This window comes from Purpureocillium takamizusanense, chromosome 2 (assembly GCF_022605165.1).
Source record: "Purpureocillium takamizusanense chromosome 2, complete sequence".
Classification (NCBI taxonomy): domain Eukaryota; kingdom Fungi; phylum Ascomycota; class Sordariomycetes; order Hypocreales; family Ophiocordycipitaceae; genus Purpureocillium; species Purpureocillium takamizusanense.
This window is the reverse complement of record NC_063069.1, coordinates 5070869-5084155: the sequence shown is the minus strand read 5'-3', so window position 1 is coordinate 5084155 and position 13287 is coordinate 5070869. Positions and strand designations below refer to the sequence as shown.

Sequence of the window (13287 nt, the reverse complement as noted above, 5' to 3'; positions counted from 1 at the left end):
ATGGAGGAATGCCATGGTACTGGCAATCTGTTGGCAAACACTATGTCGCATTGATAGAACTGGATAGGGCTGCCACAGCTTTCATTTTCTGAAGGCTTGGCCCAAGTACCGGGAAGACGAGACAATGATGCTCGCCGTTCGGACCGGAGATTTGAATGAGTCGTACCAAAGTCACCACATTCGGGTGTCCCAGGCCGGCGACTTTCTTAAGGTGCTGAAGAAAACCCAGCTCAGGAACGTCGACGACGTCGGCACAAAGAATTTTTAATGCGAAATATGCCGGTTCGTGCACACGGGAGCGAATCAACCAAACTGTCAAGAACCCTCCATGGCCGAGTGTGTGGATAACTTTGTAATCCTGATTATCAGTGCAGATCACGTCGCCGATGTCAACTGGGTGATGGCCGCCAGGACAATACTTCTCCACATCCTCAGCGTGCGCTACTCGTGGTTGGCGATACCGGAAGGAAGGGAGCGAATTCGTAGACATAGCAAGGGTATTATTTTATGGAAGCTTCAGAAATGGGCACGACGACGAGGGGAGGCCGCAGTGATAAAGTTTTGTTTCTGATCTGCTCTCTGCACCGACTGACTTGACGTGCTTTTATTACGGTCGCTGTCGAGGAGGACTCACAATGCAGAGCACCCCGCACGCAGCAGTCACGTAGCTGCTGGTCCTGGCTGACCGGGATCTTGCATTATATTCGAAGGGCTGTACTACCTATTATATATGCAAATATAATACTTACTTATATAGTTAAGTAGCCTAACTATTTTTTTTACTCTTTAGTATAGGTATAGCAGTAATAAACGAAACGAGAGTTAATTATATAGTAAACTAATAATATAATACAATATATAATAGTATACTAAAGTAAATAGCTATTAATTCGCTATAGAGCATTTAATACCTATTTTAAAGAGGCTATTTAATAGTAGTTATACTCCTTATCTTAGATATATTTTTTTAAAACCTACTATAAAATATATTATATATTAGTAATCGTCTACGTTTACTATATTTTAATATATTTATATAGGAAATAGTATATCGCAATTTTATAGCTAACTAAAAGGAAGGCCCCTTATACTTAGTCCCTAAAGGACCCACCGGGTATATGGTTTTTTTTGGTCTTGATATCCGTTTTGTAGCTCTTAGGCCGATTTGTCTGACATGTCAAGCACATACGACCATACCTACCAGAAAGCACGGGATCCCGTCCGCTCTCCCATAGTTAAGCTGGTAAGGGGCAGATTAGTAGTTGGGTCGGTGACGACCAGCGAACACCGGCTGTTGTATGTCCTTTTACTTTTTGCCCGTCTTCGCTCTCATTCTTTTTTGATGTCCAGGGCCGTTTCAACTCGTGATTTTGCGGTTGTGGTTGCGGATTGATGGCCCCCAATCTGTTATGCGGCCCGTTATGCGGCCTGCTGCGGTGCATGCGTGCAGGGGCAGGGTCAGGGTCTGCTGCTGCTGCTGCTGCTGCTGCCTCTGGCTTGCTGCCTGCTTCTCACACACGACGTAGAGACTGTGTGCGCAAGGGACGATGCAGCGAATGTACCGTCCACCCATAAACGGCCAGTGACGCCATGCGTGTAACATAGATCACGGACGGCGATGGGCCACGCATGTGTCAGAGGCCATCGACACGCGGCCACAGACCCAGTGACGCCATCCTCGGAAATTCACAGATGGTGGTGCACGATGGGCGGGCTCGCGTTCTGGGGACTCGGGGGTAAGTCGAGTCGATGCCGGCCGCCGCGACAATCGACGATGCACAGTGGCTCCCACCTCTAAGGAGGGAGAGGGGCGGGACATTCTCACAAAGAGAGGTAGGTAGGTGCCTTTGCTGCGGGTTGGGCGTTTTTTCTTCGTGGACAGAGCGGGGGACGACTCATACATGGATACGCGGAGACGCCATTATCGTCTTTTTCCTTAGGCAACACAGCCACGGCGAGACGGCGACTAGAGATTCCGTGGCTTCTCATCCCACGGGTACACGGGCATTCTTTCGGTAGTAGTGAAAAGCGTCATGTCGTAGCAGACGCCGAAGCACATTGTCAAGTGAATTGCTTGTATGGGTATTTACCAACTAATGAAAATGAAAAAGGTCTCGCCCCAAGCTTTCGGCTCCCCTACGCTGGACAAACAGACGCCAGCATCGCGATGTCTAGTCCATTACCGCAAGCATGTCGTACGCCTTGTGCCCGATGGCCTTTTTGACCGTCGCCAGGGGGTTCATCTTGGCCTTCTTCTTCTTCTCCTCCTCCTTCGGCGTCTCGGAAGGTTCCTTGTCGCCCAGCGGCGAGCTCACCGTAGCCAGACCCGCGCTAGTGGTCTCGTCCTTGGTCTCCGTCTCCTTCTCCTCCTCCTCCCCCTCAGCCTCCGGGTCGTCGTCAAACGATCCCCCCTTCAGAAACACCTTGAGCATACCCTGCGAGTACCCGCTCACCAAGCTCGTGCCCTCGTCCGTGACCGTAACCGGCTTGGGCGCCGTCGCGTCGCCGCCGCCGCCGTAGCCGTAGCCCGCCCGCCCACCCGCGAGGTTCCAAAACACCAGCTCCGGCATCTCGTAGCCCGCCTGCGCGAACTTGCCCTTGACGCGCTCGTACGACGTGCTCCACCTGGCATCTCGCACGTCGGCCTGGTCGAACTGCATGTCGCTAAAGACGAAGATGCGCTTCACCATCTCCTCGGGCTTGAGCCCGTGCTCGAGCGCCATCGGCAGGATCAGCCGCTCGAACACGCCGACAAAGTCCGTGTTCATGTCCCAATTCGCACGCTCCAGGCCATCGAGCTTCTCCGAAAGGGGCTTGGAGAGGTCGATTCGCTGCACCTCCGGGTTCTGGCTAAAGGTGATGAACGCCCCTCCAAAGGGCTTCTCCGTGACCTCGGCAACGAGCAAAGACAGGCCGATGGCCGAGTCCATGGGCGTCGTGCCGTCGGGAAAGGTCGGGGACCCCATGCTGCCGGACACGTCGCAGACGGCGATGCTGGACGACAAGGCGCCCGAGTCCTTGATGCGCTGCACGAGCGTGTTCCACTGCCCGTTGGCGACCTGCGCCTTGATCTTGAGCATCTGCTGCTCCATGAGGGCCTGTCGGGACATGCCATGCCTGGGCTGCCACTGCGTTCTCGCCTGCTTGATGAGGGTCGACGGCAGCAGCGTGGCGCCGGATATACTCATCTTTCCCTGCGCGACGCTGTCTAGGTACTGCTGAAAGTGCTCCCAATCCTTCTGGGCGAACAGGCTCGTGTAAGTGTTCATGGCCACGGAGGGCAGCCGGTCATACTTGATCTGGCCGTACGTGCCATCGCTAAGGTGCCGCTCTACAATGTCCAGGTGTGCCCGGAGGGCAGACATGTCTCGCCGGTACGCTTCCCGAGCGTGCTTGAGATATGTCTCGCGGTCGTCGGTTGCGGCGACCACGTCATCGCCGAGCGACGCGCGCGGGTGCATGATTTCCGCGATGGAGCTGGTGACAAACGTGAGCCTGTCGTGGAAGCGGTCGTGCGAGGGGGCCCATTTGCCGCACAGCGAGATGGACTTCTTGGCCTTGGAGCTGTCGCCGCGCAGCGCAGCCAGGTCTGCCTGGAGCTGCTCGGCAAAGAGACGAGCCACGGTGAGGTGAAGCGCCCGGTATCTGGCGTCGGTGTTGAAGGCCTCCACTGCTGCGTCGTGTCGCTTCTGACGCCTCTCATGGCGTTGTTGACGTTGCTCGTGCTCAACTTCCTGCTGCGTCTTCTTGGCCGCCGCTTTCTTCTCCGTATCTTGCTCCTCAGCCCCCTGTTGCGCCCCCTTGGCCGCGGCCTTCTCCTCCGTCTCCTGCTCTTCCTCTTCTGCAGCCCCTCTTCCACGAGCGGTTCCGTAACGCTTTCGGTTGGCTCGTCGCTTCCGTTTCATCGACGACGCAGAGGGGGATACGTCTCTCCGCCGCTTCATGGTCCGCGCAATCACCTCGTTCTCCACGTTCAGCACGTCGCGGGGGTCTCCCAGGACGTGTAGCTCCCCGTTCACAGCGAGCGCCAGGATGTTGAGCAAGTCCTTCCAGTACCCGTGCGCCACCCCGTGCTTGACATCAAACTTTGTGCGCTCATCATCATCGACATCATCATCAACAGCAACAACCGCGGGAGCCTCCACGAGCACGGCATCGTCCCCGGCGTCCTTGGGGGCCGCCTTCTTCTCAATGACCGGACGGCTCAGCCACCGCAGATTGGCAACCAGCGTCAGCGGGTGGTTCTGGTACAGCCAGCCGGCGGCGCGGTAAAAGGTCCGTCGGGAGCTCTTGCCCAGGTGGATGGACCGGGCGTTGAAGATGATCTTGAGCGTCGCCAGAGGGTCCGCGGCCCACGAGGCCTCAAGCAGCTCCCGCAGCCTGGGGCCGGAGACGACGGCCTCCAGCTCGGAAAAGAGGTCGACCAGGGCGTCCTTTGTGGACCGGAAGGCGACGTCGTTGTTCTCGGTCAACATCTTGTTCTTCATGTCCGGAGGCTGGCCGTGGCGGGTGAGGCCGTCCATGAAGCGACTTGTCGGCTCGTCGTCGGCCTGGGGCTTGTTGTCATCATCAATTACCCGCATGGCATCCAAATCTCTTTGGAGATCCACCGTGGTCGTCTCGGCGGCGCTGACGAGGGTGTAAGTATCATCGTCGCCCGTTGCCGGATGTTGCGTCTCCTGGGTAGCGGCTGTGTCATCATGCCGCCGCCGCAGTTCAGCGGCGATGAAGCCATCAAAGTCGGATCGCGACTTGGTCAGGGCCTCGTGTGCAGGAAAGTCGACAGGGTACGTCGATCGCAAGAACCAGGCGCGCTGGTCGCCTTCGCTGACTGTAGCCATTGGGACTAATTAGACTCGGTCAGGCCGGCTAGAGAGACTGGCCGCAACTAAGCTAAGATGATCAAATGCGAGCAACTCAGCAAACTGTAAATGCGGAGGAGAATGGAGGAGATCGTACTCGCCAGAGCAAAGAAGCGGCTTTTATGTGTTCAGCTCCTGCTGGCCCAACATGATCTGACTCTGCCCGCATGCGTGGCCCTGCCATGTCGACTCGACATTACGAGATGAGGTAACCAACCTGCAACGGCAGGCCCACGGGCCGCCCGTCACTCGGAGGTGACTCAGGCCGACCGACGGTGCTGGTCGTCAAGGATTCCAGAGTCTCGGCGGTGCCTCGATGCGTACAGCCCCCCCCCCCATTGGATCGTTTTGCATAGTCTCTGCTTCGTACAGTATGAGTGGTGGCTCAAAGCTGGCTGTTGAGGGCTGGGCTCAGAACGCCTTGCTGGTGCGGGGCAACGTACGGTCGTACATGGGGGAATACGTGCCCGCGTGTGGGCGCCGGCTTGGTGGTGAGGCTGAGTGAGCGTTGGCCCCTGATGCCTGATGGACTCATGGAGGGGCCGCAACACTCGATCGGCCAAGCATCGCGATGGTTTTGACGGCCTCAATTCTGTCGCGTGAGGAGAGCTGGCGGGCATGATTCCAGGTGAGTCACCGGCAAAATCCGAGTACGGACAGGGCGTGGTACTGTTGGGTAGTTTGTATACTGTACAGTAGGTACAAAGTACTCTGTGCAGTGAGCCTGTTGCCCACAGCCAACATCCGGCGCCGCACATGCAGGCGAGGTGTCAGTCCTTCGACATTGGCCACCGCCCAAGGTCACACCCCTACTCCGTGGAAAGAAACCTGAGGATGCCAAAAAAGTTGCTCAACTGGTTCATGTATTATGCTATACTGTATGCGCTTTGCTATATACCATTCCGCAACGTCATCAGGCTCGTCTGCCATCCCTCGCTATGTCTAGGGTAGGGTAGCTCTAGCTCTATATCTGCGCTGCTCTTATCTTGAGATGTGTGACCAACTGCCAATCCCAGCGCAGCAGCGCTATCTCAGATGCCTTATCATGACCCCATGCGTTTCGCACCGACATCTCCTCGGCCTCGTTATCATAACCTGTAACTCATCGACTCAAGAAGCTGCTCCTCCTCCTGCGTCAAAAACATGTGTTCCGGCACAATCACCTGTCCCGGCCTGATCACCACCTCGCCGGCGTGCTGGTGCGGGCGGCCTACTCTCTTAAACAAGACGCGGTTCCCGTCCGAGTCGACATCGCCGTCATCGCCCCGTTCGTCCTGGTCCCGCTGGGTGCTGCTATCCTCGCCGTCGCCGTCGCTTACGGCGGTGCGATGGCTGGCGTCCCCGGCGGCGGCCTCCTTTTCCGCCCCCCCGGCGGCCACGTTCATCTCCTCATCCGACTTGCGGCGCACAAAGGCCGGCTTGGACTGACGCAGGTCCTCGGGCGTCCACCAGTACATGGGGAAGCGGCGCTCGACGTTGTTAACCAGCAGGGCGACGCCCAGCATGAGAGCGCAGCCGAGCATCATGACGGGGATGAGGAACCAGCCGACGCGGATGAGATTGGCGTCCACCACGGCCAACAGCGCCGTCGCGCCGGCGGGCGGATGCACCGTCTTGGTCAGGGCCATGAGGGCCGTCGCCGAGGCGCACGACAGGGCGCCGCCCACCCACTGGATGTCATCAAACCTGTCGCTGAGTTGGAACAGCTTGCCGACGCTGACGCCAATGATGGCGGCGATGAGCTGGCCGACGATGGCGTTGCGAGGCTGCGCGAGCGGAGCCTCGATCGAATAGAATTCGAGCACTGCAGCGGCACCCTACGGTACCATTGTTGCACGACGTTAGTCAGGTCCGTCCGCGCTCGTTCTGGCCATCACCACATGCACATGCACGCTCGGGCTGCAGCAGGTGTGGTGTGCGAATGCGTGCCGCCCTCCAACACACCTCGGCGGACCAGCCAACAGCGACGCTGGCACCCCCTCCCCCCAACAATAAGGTAGGGTCGATCTGGCTGCAAGGGACGGACGGACGGCAACGTACAAATGACCCCACGATCATGGGCACGCCTTTGTGCTCAAACGACGGGACGCGCCGCGACACGGCCTCGATCATGAGGATGGCGGCAAAGACTCCGATGAAGGCCCAGAAGACGGGTACCAGGTTGCCCATGTCGCGCGGCTTGCCCTTGCGGTAGCCGAACCAGTAGGCGACGGGGTAGGGCAGGTGTCGCCATGGCGGCGACGGCACGAGCGGGTTGAGGTAGCGGTCGATGTCGAAATTCCACTGGCGGTAGCCCATGGCGAGCGTGGGCGTCGTGGGTTGATGAACCCGGCTGCGCCAACGAAGGACGGACGAGCAAAGCAACGCAAAGCAAAGCAAAGCAAAGCCAAGGCAAGCAGAGCAGAGCACAAAACCGAGCGAGTGTGTCGTGCTGCTGAGAAACGACAGACGGGACGGGCTGGGCACGATCCCTGGGGCGCGCGCCGCGGCGGTGGACGGCTTCGACACTCAACGAGACTCGGCCTTCGCAATGGCCTCGCTTGCGTCTCTGGGTCGGTTCACGAAGCAGCCCATCGACGGCGGCGCCGGTGGTGTATAAGTACGAGACGGATAGGATGGACCGAAGAGGGGGGAAGGAGGAGAAGGAGAGGGACAGCAAAGACTCATCCCGAGGGGGAAACAACCTAGAGCGTTGGAGAGAAGGAAGGGGGGGGGGGGGGGGGAAGGCACACGATTGAATGCATCCGCGGAAAAGCCCACAGGCAAGGCAAGGCTTCATCCGAAGCGAGCCCGTACGACGGCAAGAGTGACCGGGAGGGCGGCATCGGGTTCCAGGGCCCATCCAAGCAGGTTGGTTCGCACATTGGTAAGAGAAACGCCGAAAGTGGCAAGGGTGGGTGGCCGGTGGCCACAAGCCCTCGAGGAACTGGCTTTGCAGGCCCATGAACTGCCCGGAACCTGGGAGCCTCCACTGATTGATTGACTCTCCACCACTGCCCAAACCGACCTGGAACCGGCTTCCGGGGCGCCAAGCGCTACGACTCATCTATGGCAGATACAGCAGGTCGCAACGACCTACAGAGCGAGCACCGCCTGGAGCACAGCGAGCGGTTCCATCATGAGGTCCATGACGGAAAGCCGCATTGGAGCTTGCATACTAAGGTACCAATGTACAGTAGTAGCAGGCTTTCAGCGCGCCCTGCCCGACGACATTGACACTCTGGAATGTCATCAACGACCGACCGTCCCGTCATCCTTCTGACAGCTGGAGCAGCATCAGCCGGGACCCGCCGCACGTCGCGGATGAGTGGAGGCCAGGCGTCTGAGCGCGCCCGGGAATGCCTTCATGGCCCCTCTCTCACCAGCAGTTACCCAGCTCCCACGTTGCCTCCCGCACAGTGGGTGGGCCGTTCTCTGGCTAACCTGCCTGCCGGCCTGCCTACCGGGCCCTCCCCTCCACCACACCTATGGTATAGGTACTCCGTACACCCGGCGATGTTTCGGCAATCGGCGTGAGTGGCTGCCTTGCCATTTTTCACACTCCAGGCGTCTTGCTCTGCGCAGGTAATAAAAAAAACAACGAAAGGTATTTTTTATCCCACTTGCCCCCGGCCGCCCCCCCGAACTTCCGATACATTGGATGCGGCGCAGCAGACTGTGTATCACAACAGCACAGGGCAGTATTGTGTGCTGCTGCATCAGCAAAAAAAGGTCAGATCAGATGCCGTCTCGCGCGCCCTGTGCGGAGCAGAGCCGCATCGCCCATGGTCCAACAATATACGCAACAATGATGGACAGTCTCCAGCCCCCCACACAGCAGAGTCGCTGACTGTGCTGGCGACATCGCCCTCGCTCCCATTCACCGTTTCATTCATTCAAAGGCGCAAGCCGACGGTGGTGCTCGCGTCATCGTTTACACCCCTCCTTGCAACTGACTGCCCCCTAAATAATAAGCTAGGCAGGCTCTCTATTCTCCCGGCGGCCGTGGCCGTGCGGAGTCGACCGGGTCGAGCGATGCCGCCCGCCCCAAAAAGGAGGGGGTGGCCTGTCTCATCGTCCGTGGCGTCTTCGGTAAGGCAAGCCACCGGATCTTGCCACTGGCCGCGCTCGCTAGCAGTAGTCGTTATTGGGCGCGCCGCGCTGTCTGTCGGTCTGGCACCTGAATCCGGGGAAAGGCTGGCCCCGAGTTGGCCAGATGGGCGGTCTGGGACACAATAACTTACTAACTTACATACCAGTGATGACGGGATAATAACATCGAAGACGTCGTCGACTCCAACCAAGACTAACCACATCTCCCATCCGGCTGACAAGACGACGAGTCGGACATGTCCATCTCCTCGGCTTCGGCACCGCTGCCCAACTTGATTCAGCGGCCGATGCGACAACCATGGGATAATGTGAAGTGGGATGGCGCCGCGACGGGGCATGCCCTCGCATGAAGCGCCGCCGCACTAACACCCCCCCGACCGCTTGGACCGTCCACCGAGCGAGTACCGTCCGCGGAAACGTCCGTGCCGCCATGTGCAAAATAATAATAATAAAAAATACAAGACCCGGTGAGCATCGACCAATGCGTGATCAGTGTGCTAATTTTCTTTTCTGGCTGTTTTCTCCCGGGGCCGCTCAAATGTGGTGGATGAGAATCTTCTTCCCCCCTCATCCAGCCAACCGGACCACATACCTGAAAAAGCCCGGGACGCCGCTGCGGAGAACAGCAGTAACAAGGCTCAAGGGTCTCTTGATATCGACAGAGGCCGGGGAAGCCTTGCCACTGGACATTGCTGATTCGAAATGCTGTGTTTTGCAACGGTAACATGTAGTAGTATATTGCTCTGCTCCTTGGTACGATATCGAATGCGTGCAAAGGGGGGCGGACGTTTAGGCCTACAGTATACGGGACCCCAACGCGTTACACCACCACACGTCGACTTGGTCATCCGAGAAACACCACAACCCATCCATCCCAACTCCTGCCGCAGTCTGGTCACTATGCGCCATCTGAATTCATACTCACCGTTCTCGCGCTCCTCTTGGAAGCCAGGCACTGCGCCTGAGATGTGGTCCAGCCGCAACTACTATATTGGCAGAACTAGCGCATCTAGACAGCCTATCTTGAATGAAATTCAATATATCATCGCCGAGCGCCCTTGCGCTCCCTCAACACGTCCTTCTCTAGCTATGCTATCCTCGGTGTGTCCATTCTCATTTGGCTTCACTCGCCGCGCCGCCTCCGAACCATCTCCTCGCCCGCACGCGCCCGCACAAACAAACGTCTCTCCAACAAAAGTGTAGCAGGCGAGCCAGCACACACACCCACGCACACATAGACATGCTCTCCTGCTCTCGTCTCAACTTCCTCGTTTCCCCCCTCGCGTTGCCCCCCCAGCGGAAGCTCTCATAAGCAGGCCTGACTGCCTGCGTGCCGCCCCCCACAGCACACTCTGCTTCTCCCTCTTCGCTGTGCTCGCGGCGATGCTCCGTCGCTCTAGAGCTCACTGCCCTTTCCCTGAGCTTCACTTGCATCTGCACCAGTGACCACGGGCCTTTTGCTCTCATCGACCGGGTCACCGTCAGCCGCTATCCCACGGCTCTGCTTGGTTTTCGACCCCCCGGGTTGGAGAAGAGAAAAAACAGGAAGCACAGGCGCGGCGACTGCCTGCCCGCGTGCTCCCAGAGGGCATCCACGTTCGGTGCGAGAATCACAGCCCCCGTGGGCCGCGTTCATAAACACCAACACAAAAAAAACCCATCTCTGTCTTCTCACGACCGCTTCATCGGCGACACACTCACTCCCTCAGCACCACCACCTCTACACCATCGCCCCTGTCCGCCATGCCCTTGCCTCCGCATCTCCGGGCTCTGGCTCAACGCCGCCCACCCCGCCTCAACGCCATGGACGTTGAGAAACTCATCGACCGTCTGGACAAGGATGAGTTTCAGGTGCGAGCCATCACGGTATGTTTTCCCTGCGCCCTGACCCATCACCCGCTTCCCCCCCCTTTCTCTTCCTGTCCTGCATGTCAGTCCAGCCAGCAAGGCATTCAGTCCTCTGGACGTGCCTTGCAGTCAAGAGCACCATCTTGACGTGATTTCAAAACGCAGGCGTACCTCGAGCGTGCTGGAGACCAGGTCGCTCCCGACGGCGACAACTCCGTCAAGGATGAGGCTTGGGAGGGGCTCGCCTCGTCGCTCCGGGACATTCGCCTTGCGTCCGCCGCCGCCTTGAACATCCTTGAGAAGCGAGCACAGGCCGCTTCCGAGACTGAGTCCGGCACTGAGTCCGAGACTGAGTCCGAGGCCTCGGGCGCCGAGTCCAGCGCCGCTGGCCACATGCTTCGTCGTGTGATGGCTACTACTGGGACCACCGCCTTTACTCGACCCGGCGGCGGCAGTTCTGCTTCGTCTGGTCAAGTTACCGGACCAAAGCCATCAACGGCCCATATTCGTCCTCCGTACTGGCAGCCGGATGGCAACTTCAATCGCTCAAGCTTCAACGCAAGCGACGACCCCTTTGTCGACGGCGACAAGTCCTCCTCGCTCGTGCCGGCGCTGCCCCTTTCGCTCCACGGCAGTGCGCCTGTGCCGGCCGCGCCCGGCGCCGCCTCGGCCAAGAGCCCCGTCATCTTGACGCCGACCTCGGACCCTGAGCGTCGTCAGCTCGTTCTTCATCCGTCTGAGCATTTCCTGACCCTGTCGTATCATCCAGAGATAACCGAGCTAACGTGGCCCAGAGTTCCGTACATTGTCGACGACTCGTCGCCGGCGCCTGCTTCGTCCACTACGGCGACGAACTCGCAGTTGGCGTCGGGAGGCAGCCGCCGCGTGCTGCTTCTGGACCTGCCCCAGGACGCTACGGTCGCGCAGGTTCTTCGCAGCGTGCGCTGCTACGGCGGCGTCATGAGCGCCACCATGCTGCCCGTCATCGCACCCCAGGGAGCAGCAGCAGCGCAGGAGAAGCGAGCCGCGGCGCTGCTCGAGTTCGTCTACACGGCGTCTGCGGCGGGTTTTGTGCAAGTTTTCAACAAGAACAGCCATCTGGTCACGTTCAAGGACGCAGATGGCACGGTGCACGTCGCCCGTGCATGGCTTGCCCCCTCCGACTCGTATCCCGTCCGTCCGGCAGACCACCGGCTCCTGTCCCGAGGCGCCACGCGGGCGCTGAAGATGGCGCCCGTGCCGGAGGACACGGTGTGGTCGGTGCTGAGCTTGCTTCCGGTGGCGTAGAGCGTCACCGAGGTACAGTACCGCCCGGCGGACAGGGCCGTCACGGTCGAGTTCACTTCCATCTTCGAGGCGGAGCGCGCCAGAGTCCAGATGCATGGCCGACGCTCGTGGCTCCATGAAGAGGACCCCAGCCAGTGGCTGACCATCACCTTCGTGCCCGACTCTTCCCAGGGAGACGTCATCGCGCGCGGCCTGGGCCACTGGGGTCCCATCGAGCACATCCCCAACGACCACGTCACCCGCTCGTGGGACCGCTCTCCGTACAACCAGCGCGTCCTCGGCGTCGACCAACGACCCTCCTCCCATGAGTCCTCGGGCATTGACACCCCCGGCACCACCGGCGGCTTCCTCCCCTCTCACCACAAGCCCATGGATAGGGAGACCCTTGCGCGCAACCTGGACCTCGAACCCGAGGAGCTCTCCCCGTTCCTGGACAGACACAACAACTGGAAGAACGACATCTCCTACCGCATCGTGGGCAGCACCGCGACGCTCATCCGCCGCGCCTGGGGCTGGCGCGTGACGGTCGAGGACGACGACAAGCTGCTCATGGCGCACACGCTGCACGACCCGGAGTGGGCGGACGTCTGGGACCAGCACTTTGAGGACCGCGGCGAGCCCAACCTGCGCAAGTGGGAGCGCTACGGCGCGCTGGCCCGCCACCGCCGCGAGAGGGCCGCGCACCTGGGCGTCGAGGAGTGGCGCGTCGTGCCGTGCGGCGGCAACGGAGGAGCCGGCGGTCCTGGCGGCGATGATGGCAAGGTCGGCAAAGCGTGCGAATGGGGCTGCGGCACGATGAAGACGGCCAAAGTCGTGACCGACTACCTCAAGAAGGCGAGGGCGAAGAGGCTGTATGCGGACTCTGACGACGAGGAGTAGACAGAAAGAACGAGAGAACGAGAGAGATGAGAGGAGATAAGGGGAGTGAGGGACGCAGACATGTGGATGTTGCTGGCGGGACTGCGGCGCTGAAGATTCGGGGGGACTGCCATGTTCGTGATACTATTGCGATGTTGACGCGCATTGGCGTTACAGAGTTGATGGACTCCAGAGTTGATGGACTGCAGGGAACGCGAATCGATTGGTAGGCTGCTTTTGCTGGCTTATAGACACATGGCAAGTAGGCGTCTATAGACAAAACTTCAGAAAATCAAGGGGCGCCTCGTCTCGACGGCCTTGTTCACGAGAATCTGTGTTA

At 59.3% G+C, this 13287-nt stretch overlaps 4 protein-coding genes and 1 non-coding gene across 5 annotated transcripts; 3 read left to right on the top strand and 2 right to left on the bottom strand.

Annotated features, from left to right (window-relative positions):
• Window positions 1-1187: 1187 nt before the first annotated feature.
• JDV02_010897 lies at window positions 1188-1303 on the top strand. Its single transcript, XR_007157347.1, has one exon. It is a non-coding gene; the product is annotated as a 5S ribosomal RNA (ribosomal RNA).
• A 164-nt stretch (window positions 1304-1467) lies between these two features.
• On the bottom strand, window positions 1468-5491 carry JDV02_003332 (uncharacterized protein). Its single transcript, XM_047984457.1, has one exon. The coding sequence runs from the start codon at window positions 4839-4841 to the stop codon at window positions 2172-2174; it is 2670 nt and encodes an 889-aa protein (XP_047840431.1). The 5' UTR covers window positions 4842-5491; the 3' UTR covers window positions 1468-2171.
• Window positions 5492-5711: 220 nt separating this feature from the next.
• On the bottom strand, window positions 5712-7160 carry JDV02_003331 (uncharacterized protein; the record flags this gene model as incomplete). Its single annotated transcript, XM_047984456.1, has 2 exons — window positions 5712-6679; window positions 6903-7160. The coding sequence occupies 2 exons, from the start codon at window positions 7158-7160 to the stop codon at window positions 5951-5953; spliced, it is 987 nt and encodes a 328-aa protein (XP_047840430.1). The 3' UTR covers window positions 5712-5950.
• Window positions 7161-10635: 3475 nt separating this feature from the next.
• On the top strand, window positions 10636-12089 carry JDV02_003330 (uncharacterized protein; the record flags this gene model as incomplete). Its single annotated transcript, XM_047984455.1, has 2 exons — window positions 10636-10820; window positions 10968-12089. The coding sequence occupies exons 1-2, from the start codon at window positions 10698-10700 to the stop codon at window positions 12087-12089; spliced, it is 1245 nt and encodes a 414-aa protein (XP_047840429.1). The 5' UTR covers window positions 10636-10697.
• JDV02_003329 (uncharacterized protein) lies at window positions 11966-13110 on the top strand. The gene has a single exon (XM_047984454.1). The coding sequence runs from the start codon at window positions 12180-12182 to the stop codon at window positions 12966-12968; it is 789 nt and encodes a 262-aa protein (XP_047840428.1). The 5' UTR covers window positions 11966-12179; the 3' UTR covers window positions 12969-13110.
• The last annotated feature ends 177 nt before the right edge of the window (window positions 13111-13287 follow it).

Bases quoted from the DNA above. Each gene is read 5' to 3' on its own strand.
- JDV02_003332 (XM_047984457.1), bottom strand. From the start codon at position 4,841: ATGGCTACAGTCAGCGAAGGCGACCAGCGCGCCTGGTTCTTGCGATCG.
- JDV02_003329 (XM_047984454.1), top strand. From the start codon at position 12,180: ATGCATGGCCGACGCTCGTGGCTCCATGAAGAGGACCCCAGCCAGTGG.